Source organism: Aquarana catesbeiana, linkage group LG05 (genome assembly GCF_042186555.1).
Source record: "Aquarana catesbeiana isolate 2022-GZ linkage group LG05, ASM4218655v1, whole genome shotgun sequence".
Lineage (NCBI taxonomy): Eukaryota > Metazoa > Chordata > Amphibia > Anura > Ranidae > Aquarana > Aquarana catesbeiana.
Window position 1 is genome coordinate 610,276,052 of NC_133328.1, and position 16,550 is coordinate 610,292,601.

General features: G+C 43.0%; 1 protein-coding gene across 1 annotated transcript; it reads left to right on the top strand.

Moving 5' to 3' along the window:
* The first annotated feature begins 2,952 nt into the window (after positions 1 to 2,952).
* TRIB1 (tribbles pseudokinase 1) lies at positions 2,953 to 15,067 on the top strand. The gene is made up of 3 exons (XM_073632236.1): positions 2,953 to 3,395; positions 7,714 to 8,006; positions 12,020 to 15,067. Exons 1-3 carry the CDS (start codon positions 3,105 to 3,107, stop codon positions 12,486 to 12,488), a joined length of 1,053 nt encoding a protein of 350 aa, XP_073488337.1. The 5' UTR covers positions 2,953 to 3,104; the 3' UTR covers positions 12,489 to 15,067.
* The last annotated feature ends 1,483 nt before the right edge of the window (positions 15,068 to 16,550 follow it).

The following is a 16,550-nucleotide window of genomic DNA, read 5'->3' on the forward strand; positions in this document are numbered from 1 at the left end:
GAAAATTTACACTGTTATACAAGCTGTACACTCACTACTTTACATTGTAGAAAAGTGTCATTTCTTCAGTGTTGTCACATGAAAAGATAGAAGAAAATATTTACAAAAATGTGAGGGGTGTACTTACTTTTGTGAGATACTGTAATACATAAGATGGGCAGAGGTTGCAGACATTATACAAGGGATGGTCAGAGACTTTTGACATGATACAAGAGATGCTCATGAAAAGATAGAAAAAAAAAAGTGTCAAAAATGTCAGTTAGGTGTCCGATCTGTCCGCCGCAATGTCGTAGTCCTGCTAAAAATCACCGATCGCTGCCAATACTAGTAAAAAAATAAATAAATAAAAATGCCGCAAATCTATCCCCTATATTGTAGACGCGATAACTTTTGCGCAAACCAATCAATTTACTCTTATTGGGATTTTTTTTTTTTTTACTAAAAATATGTAGCAGAATACATATCGGCCTAAACAGATTAAGAAATTTGTTTTTTTACTTTTTTTTTTGGGAAATGTTTTAGCAGAAAGTAAAAAAATTGTTGTTTTTTTCCCAATTTGTCGCTCTTTTTTTGTTTATAGTGCAAAAAATAAAAACCGCCGAGGTAATCAAATACCATCCAAAGAAAGCTCTATTTGTGGGGGAAAAAAAGGACGTCAGTTTTATTCAGGTACAGTGTCGAAGCGACCGCACAATTGTCAGCTAAAGTAACGCAGAGCCGTGTTGCACAAAATGGCCTGGTCATCAAGGGGGTAAATCCTTCCGGAGCTGGAGCGGTTAAAGTAAATCTCCCCCCCTATGTATGTTTATAAAGTTATATGTACACATGTCTATATATAGATACATTGTAAGGACAGCAGTGTTTTATATGGAGATAATATATAAAGATACATTGTTACATATAATACACAGTGGGAGTACTCTGGGAGGTATAGATGATACATTGTTACATATAATACACAGTGGGAGGTGTAGATGATACATTGTTACATATAATATACAGTGTCTTTACTCTGGGAGGTATAGATGATACATTGTTACATATAATATACAGTGTGATGTGTAGATGATGGAGATACATTGTTACATACAATACACAGTGGGAGGTGTAGATGATACATTGTTACATATAGTACACAGTGTATGTACTCTGCGAGGTGTAGATGATGGAGATACATTGTTACATATAATACACAGTGGGAGTACTCTGGGAGGTGTAGATGATACATTGTTACATATAATATACAATGTCTTTACTCTGGGAGATATAGATGATAAATTGTTACATATAATATACAGTGGGAGTACTCTGGGAGGTATAGATGATACATTGTTACATATAATATACAGTGTGATGTGTAGATGATGGAGATACATTGTTACATGCAATACACAGTGGGAGGTGTAGATGATACATTGTTACATATAATACACAGTGGGAGTACTCTGGGAGGTGTAGATGATACATTGTTACATATAATATACAGTGTCTTTACTCTGGGAGATATAGATGATACATTGTTACATATAATATACAGTGGGAGGTGCAGATGATACATTGTTACATATAATATACAGTGTGATGTGTAGCTGATGGAGATACATTGTTACATATAATACACAGTGGGAGTACTCTGGGAGGTGTAGATGATACATTGTTACATATAATATACAGTGTATGTACTCTGGGAGGTATAGATGATGGAGATACATTGTTGCATATAATATACAGTGTCTTTACTCTGGGAGGTGTAGATGATGGAGATACATTGTTGCAGAGTTCTCCAGTCTCGGCTCTCTGCTCCCTCTAGTGGACAGTGACGGTCATTGCTCCCGGATATATATAGAGAATGGAGGACTGTCCCTGATACTCTTTTTTATTTGCACTAATATACAATATTTCAGGACAATCTTCTTCTTCTTTAGTACAAATAAAACAAGTATCACGGCCAGTGCTCCATTCCCTCTGTCACAATCGCTCCAATACGGCTAGGGATATATGGATATATAGGGATCTATAGAGATGTATGGATATATATATGGATATGTAGGGATCTATAGAGATGTATGGATATATAGGGATCTATAGAGATGTATGGATATATAGTGATCTATAGAGATGTATGGATATGTAGGGATCTATAGAGATGTATGGATATATAGGGATCTATAGAGATGTATGGATATATAGGGATCTATAGAGATGTATGGATATGTAGGGATCTATAGAGATGTATGGATATATAGGGATCTATAGAGATGTATGGATATATAGGGATCTATAGAGATGTATGGATATATATATGGATATGTAGGGATCTATAGAGATGTATGGATATACAGGGATCTATAGAGATGTATGGATATATATAGGGATCTATAGAGATGTATGGATATATATAGAGATGTATAGGGATCTATAGAGATGTATGGATATATATATGGATATATAGGGATCTATAGAGATGTATGGATATATATAGGGATCTATAGAGATGTATGGATATATATAGAGATGTATAGGGATCTATAGAGATGTATGGATATATAGGGATCTATAGAGATGTATGGATATATATATATGGATATATAGGGATCTATAGAGATCTATGGATATATAGGGATCTATAGAGATGTATGGATATATAGGGATCTATAGAGATGTATGGATATATATATATGGATATATAGGGATCTATAGAGATCTATGGATATATAGGGATCTATAGAGATGTATGGATATATAGGGATCTATAGAGATGTATGGTAATCAGAGACATGCGGCATGGAGGGTCCCGGAGGTTGCAGAGAATGATGATGACAGCCCGGAGAGGGGGGGAGGGGAGATGATGCAACGAGAGGAATGAGACTGTGGCGGAGGGATGGAGGGGGCGGACTCTCTGTATTGCACAGTAGTGGGCGGGGCCATGCTGTGGTAGTGGGCGGGGTCAGGCTGTGGTTGTGCTCGGTCCCCGGGGCTCCGCACACACAGATGCAGGCAGGATCCTGTACACTCCGCATCTCCGCCGTGTGATCGGGGCACCGGGGACACGTGGATGCCGCTCCGGGACCGCTGAGCCCCCTCCTCCTCCCTTCACATCAACCATGTTTACCAACGTGCAGAGCCGGCCGGGGGCCCCCCGCAGGGCCCATCACCCCAAGAGGCTGCTGGAGACCGACGAGCCCCCCGCCAAGTGCGCCCGGCTCAGCGAGGTGCCCCCCGATGGCGGCCTCCTGCCTTCCCCGGGATCCCCCCACCCGCCGGCTCTGCACAGCGCTGACCCCCAGCACACCGGACCTACCTGTATAGGGAGCTACCTACTGCTACCCACCGGGGACCGGGACAACGTGGCCAGAGCCCTCCACCTGCACACCGGACAGGAGCTACAGTGCAAGGTGAGCCCCCACCGGACCTATCCCGCCTGGAGGAGGGCTTTTGTTTGGGGGGGACCCCAGGATTATGGAACGGCAAGGCAAGGGGGCACCTGGGAGACTCAAGGGTGACCCCGAGACTAGTATCTGCAGGGTTAGAGGGGCCTCAGGAGTGGAAGGACCCCAGTCTGCAGGGTCTTCATAGATATGACCCCCAGATTGGTATCTGAAGGGTCTATGGGAACACCAGGATTTGAAGGACCCTTGCCTGTAGGGTCTTCATAGATATGGGAACACCAGGATTGGAAAGACCCCAGTCTATAGTCTGCAGGGTCTTCATAAGCAGGACCCCAGCCTGATATCTGGAGGCTCTATGGGGACACCAGGATTGAAAGGACCCTTGTCTATAGTCTGCTGGGTATTCATAGATATGACCCCAGGGTCTATGGAAACACCAGGATTGGCATGACCCTAGTCTTTGGTCTGGTAACACCAGGATTGGAAGCACCCGTGTGTGTATATGTAGTCTACAGAATTTTCATAGATGTGGGAACACCAGGATTGGCATGACCCTAACCTGTAGGGTCGTCATAGATCTGGGAACATCAGGATTGGCATAACCCATATCTATGGTGTCTTCACAGACATGACCCCAGCGTGTTATCTGCAGGGTCTATGGGAACATACAGGGTTGGCATGTCCCTAGTCTGCAGGATCTTCATAGACATGACTACATTCTCTCACCTGCAGGGTCTATGGGAACACCAGGGTTGGCATGACCCTAGTCTATAGTCTGCTGGATCTGCATAGATATGGGTACACCAGGATTGGAATAACCCTAGTCTATAGTCTGCTATGTCTGCTATGTCTTCATATATGTGAACAGTCTTTCACCTGCAGGGTCTATGTGAACATCAGGATTGGCATGACCCTAGTCTTTTGTCTGCAGGGTCTTAGGCTGAGCTCATGTCTTCCCATCTGCAGGATCTATGGGAACATCAGGTTTCCTAGTCTATAGTCCTGCAAAATCTTGGGAAGATGTGATCCCAGCTGCAAGGTCTTGGGGAGCTCCATGGTTGCCATGACCTTAGTCCATAGTGTGCTGGGTCTTGGAAAGGCATGACTCCAGTTATCTGCAGGGTCTCTGGGAGCCCCAAAATCGACAAGACCCTAGTCTGCAGGGTCTTCCATAGATGTGATCCCAGCCTGTTATCTGCAGGCTCTAGGGGGAACCCCAGTACTGGGAAGATAATAGTCTGAAGGGTTTTGGGAAGGCATGACTCCAGTATATTATCTGCAGGGTCTTAGGGAGCCCCCTGGGGGTAGTCTCAACCCCAGCCTTTTGTCTGCTGGGTCTTGGGTAGTTCTAGTGTAGACATGACTCCAGCCATTTGTCTGCTGGGTCTTTGCAAATCTCAGATTAGTGATGACCCCAACCTTTTGCCTGCAGAATCTTGGGAGTGGACCCCAGGGTAGAAATGATCCCCAGCCTGTTTGAGGGTTTAGCAGAACCCCAGGGTTGAGATGACCTTATCTTGCTGTTGATAGAATCTTTAGGGACCCCAAACCTAGAGTGATCCCATGTAGTTTGCAGATTTGGATGACCCCAGTATTCCCTCTGCACTGTATAAGGGAACCCAGTTTCCAGGGATGACATGTTGTCTGTAGTCTTTACATGTTCTGTTAGCATATTTTTCATCTTGTGCCCTGATTTGTGGTCTTGTTGCTTCCAGGAGCTCTGGTCAGCAGTGTCTGTTGTCAGTGTTGTAGAGTGTGTGCTGTCTATGTAGCCTTCAATAACCTCAGTCTTTTGTCTGCAATGCCTGACTGTTACGAGTGACCTCCGTGTTTTCTCTTGGGGGACCCCTAGGCAGGGATAGTTGCAGACAAGGCAGATTTCCTTAGCCCTGTATATACTAGTGGGCTGTAAGTCTGGGCTGAAATCAGTCTCTGTCTGCGGCGGAGATATCTATGCAAGGAAGACGTCAATCTATTGTCTGCACCTTCCAGAAGGACCCCAAAGTTTCCCTCCACAGTACTGCAGCACATTGCTATCATTGTTCTGGGGACACCTAGGCAAGGCTTACTACCCTTCTCTCTTTTTGCTTTGTTTCTTTGGGAGACTAAGGACCCCCCCCCCCCCCTTGCTTTTGTCTGCAGTCCCGGAAGCAGAGGAGGGGGGTGACGGAGACCCCGTTCTGTGTTGTACAGCAGAAGGCACCAGGAGAAAGCAGCATTGTCTGTAGTGTTTCTCGAGTTTTCACCGATGGGGTCAGACCGGCTTATTGTTGTGTGTTTAAAGCCTGTTCTATTGTGTTACGTTTAGTCTGATGCTTCATGGTCTCCAGGGCCCCCCACTCGGCTTCCTGTTTTGCCCTAAGGGCCCCTCTGTATTATATTGCATGTGGTTTCTCAGGAGACCTAGCTTCCCGCATGATCCCCAGAGCTCCCTGTTTGAACACTTCCAGCTAAGTGATTTCTTCCCTAAGGGCATCAGCTCCGTTCAAGAATGATGGCAAACTATTCTTAAATTGGCACCAGTCACCCCCTTCCTAGTACAGGCTGAGGGACTAAAAATCCTATGAAGTCCTTGGCACGCTTTGCCAAGATCCAATTTTTCAATGTGATTGCATTGAACTCGAAAGACTTGCATGACGTTACAGCAGACGGAGCTGTTACCTTATATGCCCCACAGCTTAGAGAAGACGTAGCCTATTTACGCATTGAACGAAACCTGATGGACAGATTGAACGCTAAACTTGATAAATGGCGAGGTCTATTGGCCAAGGTTAGGAGGGTTTTGGGGCTTATTTGATTGGCCATCATCAGATGGGCATAGTTCAGTAACCTAGCACGATCAGATGATGTCATTCGGGTCTTGGAAACAAAGCCTGGTGTTCAAAGGTCTGATTGCCTTTGCAAATCAAAAATGTTCATCGCAATGGGGTTAATTTACTAAAACTGGAAGGTGCAAAATCTGGTGCAGCTCTGCATAGAAATCAATCCGCTTCCAGGTTTTTTTTTTCTGCCAAAGCTTGAACAAGTGGAAGTTAGAAGCTGGCTACCATGAACAGCTGCATCAGAGTTTGCATTCTTTGTTTTTAGTAAATAAGACCCCCCCCCCCCCCCCCCCCCTGCTTTCTAGACCAAGTGAACAAAGTTCGATGATGCAGTTACCCTTGACAGCCAATCAGAAATTATTTCCTACTATTAGAAGCCAATGAAATCTAAAGCCAGATGGACATCTATAGGGCTGTCTGCAATGTGTTCATTCCCTTAGCTGAACCTATAGTTAGATTGAACCTGCTACGCTACACAGCCTTGAGATGTGAACATATTGCAATGCTGTGTCAGTGAGTCGGGTTATAATTGCGCTGACAGTTCATCGGTTTCTGTAATTTAATTTCCACCCTCCCTTTCCTTTTACATTAGAACTGACATGATCGCATTCTTTAACAAATGTCTAATTTTGCTGATTGTTAATTGGACTAGACAGGTTACGTCAATGCTGAGCTCTCCCTTGTAACCTTAATACGGCTTTGTGTATTTGCTGCTGCCCTCTGCTGCTGCTAGTGAGGGACAGGAAAATTTCCAACAGGCATAAAAAGCCACAGAAATGAGAGCTTGCGACGCCTGCATAGGGCGATGTAAAAATAGGACACAGTTTTGCTAGGTCTGGTGTAGTGCGGTTGTTTTTCTTTGCACATAATCTCTTAGCATATGGGTTGCATGTCCTAGTTTAGCCTAGCACTGACCTATTTAGCCTGTAGATCTCTATCTGTGGTGGGACTACAAGGCCCCCCCAACATGCTGGGAGTTGTAGTACCTCCACATTTGACGAGCCACAATTTGTGCGCTTATTTCATTTAGATTAACCAACAGCTGTGAAGTGCAATTGTTTACCTAAGCAACCCATGTCAGATTGGTCCTTATGCTACATCAGGGTTTCTCAACCAGTCCATGGAACCCTAGGGTTCCTCCAGAGGTTGTTGGGGGTTCCTTGAGTAATGAGCAAGTTCTGCCTCTCTGTTAAGTTCCCACTGACACCATTTAATCTTTTTAGCTATCCGTAAGGGGAATTCTTCCCAATGACCACAAGTGTAAGGAGCATTCCTCCCACTGACCATCACACTAATGTATCATGAGTTGTCAATAGTCATTTTTGTCAGGGGTTCCCTGAGACTGGGAAGTTATTTCAAGGTTTCCTCTGTGTTTGAAAAGGTTGAGAGACTGTGCTGCATAGTTTGTTGGTCAACCAAAGAATATTGTCAGAATGTAACAGTCTGTTAGTTCACAAAGGATTTGGCATTTGAATTAAATTTTATTCTTGCATCCTTTGCAGGTTTTCCCCTTGAAGGACTATCAGCATAAGATCCAGCCTTACATCCATCTCCCCTGGCATCGAAACATTACCGGGACCGTGGAAGTCATCCAAGGGGAGAGCAAGGCCTATGTGTTTTTCGAAAAGGAGTACGGTGACATGCACTCTTACGTGCGCAGCTGCAAGAGGCTGAGCGAAGAGCAGGCCGCCAAACTCTTCAAGCAAATCATCAGCTCGGTGTCACACTGTCATCAGTCTAATATTGTTCTGGGTGATCTGAAGCTGAGGAAGTTCGTGTTTTCTGACAAAGAAAGGTGAGGAAGCAATCCTTGAGTTAGAAACAAAGACTTAATGCGTGATGGATCCCATTTTGTTTTTTTTTGTCAGTTTACTATAAACAAGACTAATAGAATGGGGAAGAGAATTCCAGATCACAAGGGCTGCTTGAGATTAATCTTGTAGCTTTGTGTGGGATGAGTAAATGGGTGAGGAGGACATGAATAGGTCAGGGGAGGACCTGAGAGAGCACTTTGGCTCAGTCATGGAGAATGCCGGTGAGGGCTTTTCATTCTCTGGGAACTAGTGACATTACTTAGTCATGGGTTGGCCATTTCTGTTGCTTCGTTGTCTAAATTCATAGACCTATCTATATCCACTTACAAAACGACCCCTTGTTATAAGATGATATACATGTCCTCAGCACATGTTGAGGTATAAACAGTCCTACCGTTGTGCAAGGTGGTGTTACGAAAATTTTTCTGAGCTTCAATATCAAGTAAACAGTTAATGTTTACTTGACACTTCTGACCTCAGAGCTGTCACATACAGCCACATCTGGGCCCAGATTCAACCCCCCCACCCCATAGTCTTGCCTCCCAAATATTGATATTTCCATTAGCCTGTGTTTTGTTTTGTGTGTTTACAGTCGCAATGCTCGCAGCAGATAGGACCAGAGCTGACTGGCCCCCTGCCCAGTCCATACAATAGAAACTGAAGCCAAGCAGCTGCGATTGTTGACAGAAAACTGTAGGATAGCACCAATACTGAAATATAAAAGTTGTGTACACATGACATTGTATAAAGTTTGTAGTGGGTTGATCGGTGATGTACGTAGTTGACCTCTGTTGCAGCTGATCTTGACACAAAAGAGAACTCGAGGAACTTGAGAAATAGAAATTAGGCTGGACTTTAATGGGTTGGTCCACCAGAAAAGCTATTTTTGTTGTAGACCAGTTTTTCGGAACCTTTTCAGCAGAGAGAAACCCTTGAAATAAACTTTCTGGTCTAAAGGATCTCCTGCTAAAAATGGCTGCTACATTAGTGTGATGGTCAGTGGGAGAAATGCTCCTTATACTTGTGAACACTGGGAAGAATTTCCAACAGCTAAAAAGACCAATGGTGTCAGTGAGAATTTATTTAAGAGGCAGAAATTGCTCAATGAACCCTTAAAAACCTCTGGAGGAACCCTGGTTGAGAAACCCTGTTGTAGACACTGGAAAGTTAGGCCACCTGATGGAGATTTGTGTTAAGTTTTGGGTCTGTGCTCATTATGATTGGTTCCCATTCTCCATGCTTGACTTCAATTTATATTCTATTATAGAGAATGTGATAGGAGGAGCTGATCTACCAGATGGATAGGAAAAGAGCCTGGAACTATGGCTTGAAGATCTCTCCTTTTGAAGTATGCAAGACCTATAAGAAGCCATGGGCTTCTCTTGCATCTATAATGTGGATTGCCCCTTGAATAAAAGTCAGTTCTTTGTTAGCTCTAGGGGTGCTCCATTGCCAAATTTTGTATTGGTTTGTCTTGGACAAGCTAACGTTATCCCTAATATTGCTTCTTTCGAAAACAGCTGATGCAGTAGTAGAGTATTGTACTGTTAGCTATCCATTAATACGTAAAGTTTGAAGTTGAAGTAATTCCCTTTACTAGCTTACTTATTAAAGCTACCAGCTTTTGGGATGCCTTAGTTCTCTTTGTCAGGCTTTATACATTTCTGTATAAAGCCTGACAAAGGGATCTGAGGCATCCTGAAAACTTGTATGTTCAATAATTTAACCTTGGCCAATAATAGGATATCTCTTAAACGTCAACCTTTCTGCATAGAACAGCTGGTATGAGAAGCAAAAGTGTAGCGATGGCCATTAACTTGGAACCATCAATCAGATCACACCTTTCCATTGCCTGGGAACAAGGAGAACAAGAAAATAGTTACAGGCTTCTGAACACCATCCATCACTCTTGCTAATGGGCCACTCAATATAAATGGCATCATTATTCTAAATCCATTTATGCACAATCATTTTAATGATTTAAAAAAAAAAAAAAAAAAAAAAAAAAAACCCTGTCCAAGAAGCTACTTTTAAAATGAGAGTAACATCAGAAGGAGCATAGTTTTCCAGCACAGCGGACGTCCTGTCTGTTGACCCTGAAGAGGAATGTTGGCAGCTGTCACTTTGCCATCTCCACTTGCTTGTAGTGGCAGCTAACTTTACAGCAGTGGGTTGTATAGGGAGGTTTGTAGAAATGTCAGATATGTCCTTTTCTGCACAGGTGTCAAGACTTTTATATATAGGCAGCTGTGTATGTAGGACTTTCACATAATACAACTTTGGTAATCTTTCTTTCCGTTTTCTTTTTTTTGTTTAGCAGTAGTATGGTCATTAAACTTCCTTTGGTGCAGGAATATATTTCTGGCAAGGCAATCTCATTGCCAAAGTCCATAAGGAATATAGGAGGCATACTGAGATGCTCTTCTGTGATGCACCTACAATTGAAAAGCTGGTTTGGGGTGACCCCAGTCTTTAACGGCTCATGCACATGGGCAGTTTGGCTTGTATAGCTTATTAAAATGGACGACAACGCAGCAATGCATATAGACTCAAAAGGGCTGAAATATGCTTTGGCTGTACCCTGTTCTGAACTTTACTCATATACAAGATGGAATGCATACAGAGACCTATGGCTAGAGTGTGGACTTTCTGCCTTCGGGACATACCTCCTTGTATGCATATGGCCCTGCACACAGTACCAATTGGAACAGTGTACAACTGCTGCATATTTCAGCCAGTTATTGATTTTGATGGGCTGCTGACAGTGGGGTTTATGCTGCTCCAGGGGGTCCAAACCACCGGTGTTCATGAGGCCTTAAGGGCGTTTTGGGCTGAGCATTAATATGTGCTTGGCAGAATCCCCAAAATCTCCTGCGTTTACTTCAATCATTCAGTCCTGGAAGATACCCACCCAACATACTCAGGACAAAACTGATAGAGTAGCTCATAGTGCTTCAAACTGGCCCTCAGCCATTTTAACGTATGTGGGTCATTTTGTAGACATTATAATCAATGATATATGGTAGAAGGTATTACATTCTTGGCCAAAAAAGCCCTGCTAGCTCTGAAATAAATTCTGATCGCACTGTTCCATCTGGGATATTTACAAACGTCACGTCACTGGAATGTTCACTGATGGAGGGGAGCGAGGAGCCAAGAACGATCGAGGGAGGGGGGGGGGGGGGGCGGTACTAGGCTGTGGTCGTGGCTGGGAGTTCAGTGCTTGGTTTTGGACTCTGTGCCAAATGGATATTTAAATGCCACTTTTTATAACCAAGCAAAGTGCGGTGTCCTGGTGGGCCCTTTAAGGCAGGTACACGCAGCAGGAGAGGACCAGATTTGGGAGAATGCAAAGAATTTAAATCTAGAATTGCACAAAAGTGTTAATGCAACAATATTCGGAACCTCTATGGGGGCTCCAAAATTCTTTAGGAAAGGTTGTACTTCAATGTCTTCCCTACACATAGATGTACATATACAGTATTTTTATTTGCGTAATGGAAAGCATAAATTTACATTTTTGGGAAATCTTGAGTTTCAGGCAGCTGTGTGAGAGCATCCGTCCTGTGCGTCAGGAGTTGATCAGCAGGGGGTTAAGCGATATGTGGCAGGCACAGGTGCGAAGCTTTTACTGTGACACCAGCCGGTTGCTGCCAGACGGTAGAGTGGCTTGAGTCACTTTTTCCGTCCTCTGTACCACAGCTACTTTGCATTACAAGAGTTCATGTTGAGGACAGAAAAGGGAACGCGTTATACCCCTCGCGGGCTGAGAGTGAAAAAAAAAAAAAAAATATAATCTTGAGCTTTGTAGGCCTTCAATCTCTTCTGGCTTTTAACAAAAATTATATTTTTATTTGCTGTGATAATGTTCAGTTTAGGCCTGCTAGCTGTTGAAGTTGAGGTGGTTATTTCAGGAAAGCACATACTAAGGCTTTCTTTAATTTTGTTGTTGGAAGCTCAATATTAACCTGCTTTTTTCTTTTTCGGTTCTCAGGACTCAACTGAGGTTGGAAAGCTTAGAAGACGCTCACATTATGAAAGGGAAGGATGATGCTTTGTCGGACAAACACGGGTGCCCGGCTTACGTCAGCCCAGAGATCCTGAACACCACAGGGACTTATTCTGGGAGATCGGCTGACGTCTGGAGCTTGGGTGTCATGCTTTTCACCCTCCTGGTCGGACGTTATCCTTTTCACGATTCGGACCCCAGCTCACTTTTCTCCAAAATCCGCCGTGGACAATTTTGCATCCCTGACCACGTCTCCCCCAAAGCTAGGTGCCTTATCCGAAGCCTACTGAGACGGGAGCCCTCCGAGAGACTCACAGCAGAGGAAATTTTATTACATCCCTGGTTTGAAGCTGCCTCTCACCCCGGCTTAGCCGATCAGGAACCAAGCAACACTGACCAGCTTGTACCTGATGTCCCACAGACTTGTGATGACCTTGATTCCTTCTTCTGCTAGCTCCTCCCAACCTACAGACTATTGTCTTTATAATGACCAGATCTGGGACTTGCAGAAAGTCTGTGAGCCCTGGCAGCTGTGGTGTGGACAATCTCGTATGTGATAGCAACATACCATATTGGGTTTGCCAACAATTATTATATTGCAAAAGCTTTTGTCTTGGTGGTCTAGAATCATCTAGGATCACTCTTTTTGGTCCATTTAGGTGCATTCTGTAAGACCGTGCAAAGGGTGGTTGGTCGTTCTGGGCTACTGCACTTTGCCCAATCAGAACTAATTTACAATCCTATTAGAGTAAATTGAAATATGATTGGTTGCAGAGGGGCTCATGGAATTTGACATCCCTTGCACTGCCTTCTTGAATAACCCCAACACGTTTGGTCCAGAGGGAATGTAATGTGTTTTTGAAGGACTCTACAACTCACAAAATCATTTTATCCTTTTTCTAATTCTGGGCCTTCAGTTTAAACTGCATGGATGATTTTTAGTCCTTTTGATCTTGTATCTCAATTCTTCTTCTAGGATTTATTGGGAGAGGCATGGGATCAATCAAACTATTGAAACAATGAGCTCCCATCAGTGACAGACAAGTCAGCAAAGGGCTCCTGTGGAGAAATATTTGTGCCCCAGAACCCTTAAAGACCCCTGTGCTCAGGGTTCACGGCTGATATATCTTCCACTGGCTCCCAGAATACCAGGGCCATTCACACCTGAGCGATCTTAAGCAATTCAAGCCTCATCAAGATTCCCATTCTATTCATTGATGCTCTTTCCCACCTGATCATCACATCTCTTGAAAAAGTACAATGAGCCTGTTTGGGGCAGAGTTGTGTGTTTTGGCCTTGATGGACTTCAGTTGAAGTGCCAGAAAATGCATAATTTCTAGTTTCTCATCCTAAAAATTAGCTTTCTGTTAACTAAGAAAATGTGTTTAAGCTTAAAAACACGTGTATAAACACAGTTAAACGCAACTCTCCTGAAGCCGATTATGATCGAGTATGAATTGGGTCAAACTGCACCACTGGGAGCCCATAAGCAAGCATTCATAACTTCACCCCCAATAAAACCCAGTTTTTTGTTTTTTTTTTAATTACACCATTAGCTGGCTAAAAAAATGTTCCATAGCTGTAGTTTCTTCATCGCTCCATTTGTTATACCCAAACCCAACACAGCCTTCGAGTTAACAGTTGGACCGATGGCCTTTCTTGTTAATATAGCATTAAAGGGGTTAAGCGAGAAGGTCCGTTTTAACCTCTACAGCACAAAACAACTTCGACAGCACTTGAAGAAAGAGAAGCACTTGTATTTTTCTGTATTACCCTGATCATTTTTAGGTCACCTTAAATGGCACCTAAACGGAGAGTGTTGCATTGTGGTTCCCCCTCCCATTTCCTGCGCTGCATTGGGACAGTTGTCCCTTGACACTGAAATATAGGTGGACTGCAATGTCCCACACCACACTCTGGAGAGACCAATTACTCCTACACAAGATAATTCCATCTTTGTCAGGTCTTCTTAGGGCTGAACCTCAGCAAGCCTTCACTCTAGTGAAAAACACATATACCTCATGCATTGTTGTATTTTATTTTGTTTTTGGCCCACAGAGCCTTGCATTTCATACATTTTCAGTAGTAAGTTATACAATTTTTTTTTTTTTTTCTCTTCTTGAAACAAATAGACCTTTTGCCTTTTTGTATTGACCTTTACGAAAGCCAAAACTTTTATTTTTTATTTTTGGATAAAGTGCAAAAGGGTTAAAGCCCCTATCAGTCCCATTGGGGAGATTTCCCTTCACTTCCTGTCCTATAACCACAAAAGGAAGTGAGGGAAAATCTTTCCAAAGTGAGGGAAGTTCCTTGGTGTCACCAGAACTTATGTCCCCTGGTCAACGGGGATCCAGACTTCAATGAAAATGTGACAGATTTTCAAATCCCTCTCCACTCTATCCAAACCTAAACACAGTTTTGCCTTTTAGTTGTAATTTTAAGTATGCAGAATACTGACGCGTTGCACACCCTAGTTCCAATCAGAAGTTTGTTTTTTTTTCTTATTTCCCCAGTGACAGGAGTGAAAGCTGATCTGATTGGATAATGGGTTAACAGCTGTTTAAGCTTTTCCGCATTATTTTCTTAAACAAGTCCATTATAAGCTGGTGCTTCGCATCCCCGCCGCCGTGACACTGTGTGCGAATACAGACAACTACGCATGCCAGGCACTGTTGGCAGTGAAGCGTTTTTTTTTGTTTTTTTCTATTTCAATCTTGAAAACTAAGGATAAAAAAAAAATCCCAATGTTAATTAGCAATTGTAATGTGAATAACTGTTGGCAAAAGCACCTGTCAAAGAGGAAAATCGTGAGAAGACATAGAGGCGCCAGAGCCTTCATTGCACTAACTGACTCGCGGTTGTTAAACTTGTATCTGTGATACGTTTGTACATAGACTGTAAATACCGACAGTAAGCGTTTGCTGAAAACAGATTCGGGGAAAAACACTATGTTGTGTAAATATGTGGAAGAAAAAAGTCAATTGTTAAATTTGTACAGTATATTGTAATAAATATTTTTCTTTTTTATATATATATATATCCTTGTGTCAACTTTGTTGGATGAAGGTCCTGGTTTTGGTGGTGGTGGGGAGGGGTTGTCAGGGAAACCTGTGCCGAGAGAGGTAGGGTGGCTGCTATGCCTGGTGTCCCCTTCTGAAAAGATTAGACTGATCCATTGCCAAACTGATCTAATGAGTCAAATAATTTCTGCAAACCTGATCCATATGCAGACCAAAAGTCCAATCTCCAATGGCTGCATGCATGTTGAGCACCTATGCGCTAAGTGATCAGTTCTCCCTTCTGCTTTGAGCAGAGAGCCCTGACTGCCAGTCACCGGCACTCTACTCTGCCCCTTCAGTGCTCACTGGCGCGAGGGGTCAGGAGAGAGGCTGAGCCAGCTGCCGGTCCGAGTTTCTGGGTGGATCCCGACTGTAAAGTCGGGATCGAGCCTGCGCCTAGTCCGCCTGAGTGATGTCAGCTGATGGCGGACTTTAGTCCGCTGTCGGCTTAAAACGGGTCACAGGAGTGAAGAACAAATTCCTGTTATCCAAAGGAGTAGGGCCAAAATGACTTCATTTTAATAGATTTTCATAAATGAAAAATGTGACAAGTATAGTTATAACAATGCCACGCCAACTATACAAAAATCTGACTAAAAATACAATTTCTAATACATAATCAAAAAGAAAAGAAAAATCTATAAAACCATATAGTGAAGCCGTTAGATTCCCCAGCAAAAGACACCCAAAAAAACGTATAACCTATAAATCTTTAGTTTTAAAGGGACAGCGCTACTAAAGAAAAAGGTGCAAAATGTAGTCAATAATTCTTGCTCCCCCCCCCCCCCCCCCCCCCCACTACAAATGCTAATATCAATGTGCAAAAAAAAATGTGCAGTGCAATAATCGCAAATGCATAATTTTTCAAAAAACAAAGTTAGTTTGTGTATGTACAAAAATTGTGCCGAAAGTCAAGAAATGGTGCAAAGTTTATATAAATATGTCTAATGATCTCCACCATGAGTGTGTACGTCTTAAATATTCACCAAAAGTGCTCTCCACCACTGTGAGTACTAGGTAACTCACCAGAGCCCAATGCTGGTAAAATTATAAACCAGCAACAACCGCACACCAGTCTGGAAGTAGCAATCCACAGCTTCCAGAGTTCACTAATGGAGAGTATGCCATATCAGGTTTTGGCTCGTAAGGAGGAAAGAGAGAAGAGGCTCTCGTAGGGTGAACCTGTCTTAAAAAAAAAAAACAAAAAAAGAAAAAAACTTTATTTAAAACGAGCAAAAAAAACTTTATTTAAAACAAAAAAACAACTGATACAAGTATATCGGCTTCAAACCGTAAGTCGCCTCCGGCTGGGAAATTTAAAGCCGTGAGGACAATCGTGTGCGTGGTGACATCACATCCAAACCACTGTACGTGTTTTCTCACACTATGAGAGCCTCTTCTCTCTTTCCTCCTTACGAGCTAATCTTATATGGAATACTTTTCCTTGAGTGGTCTCT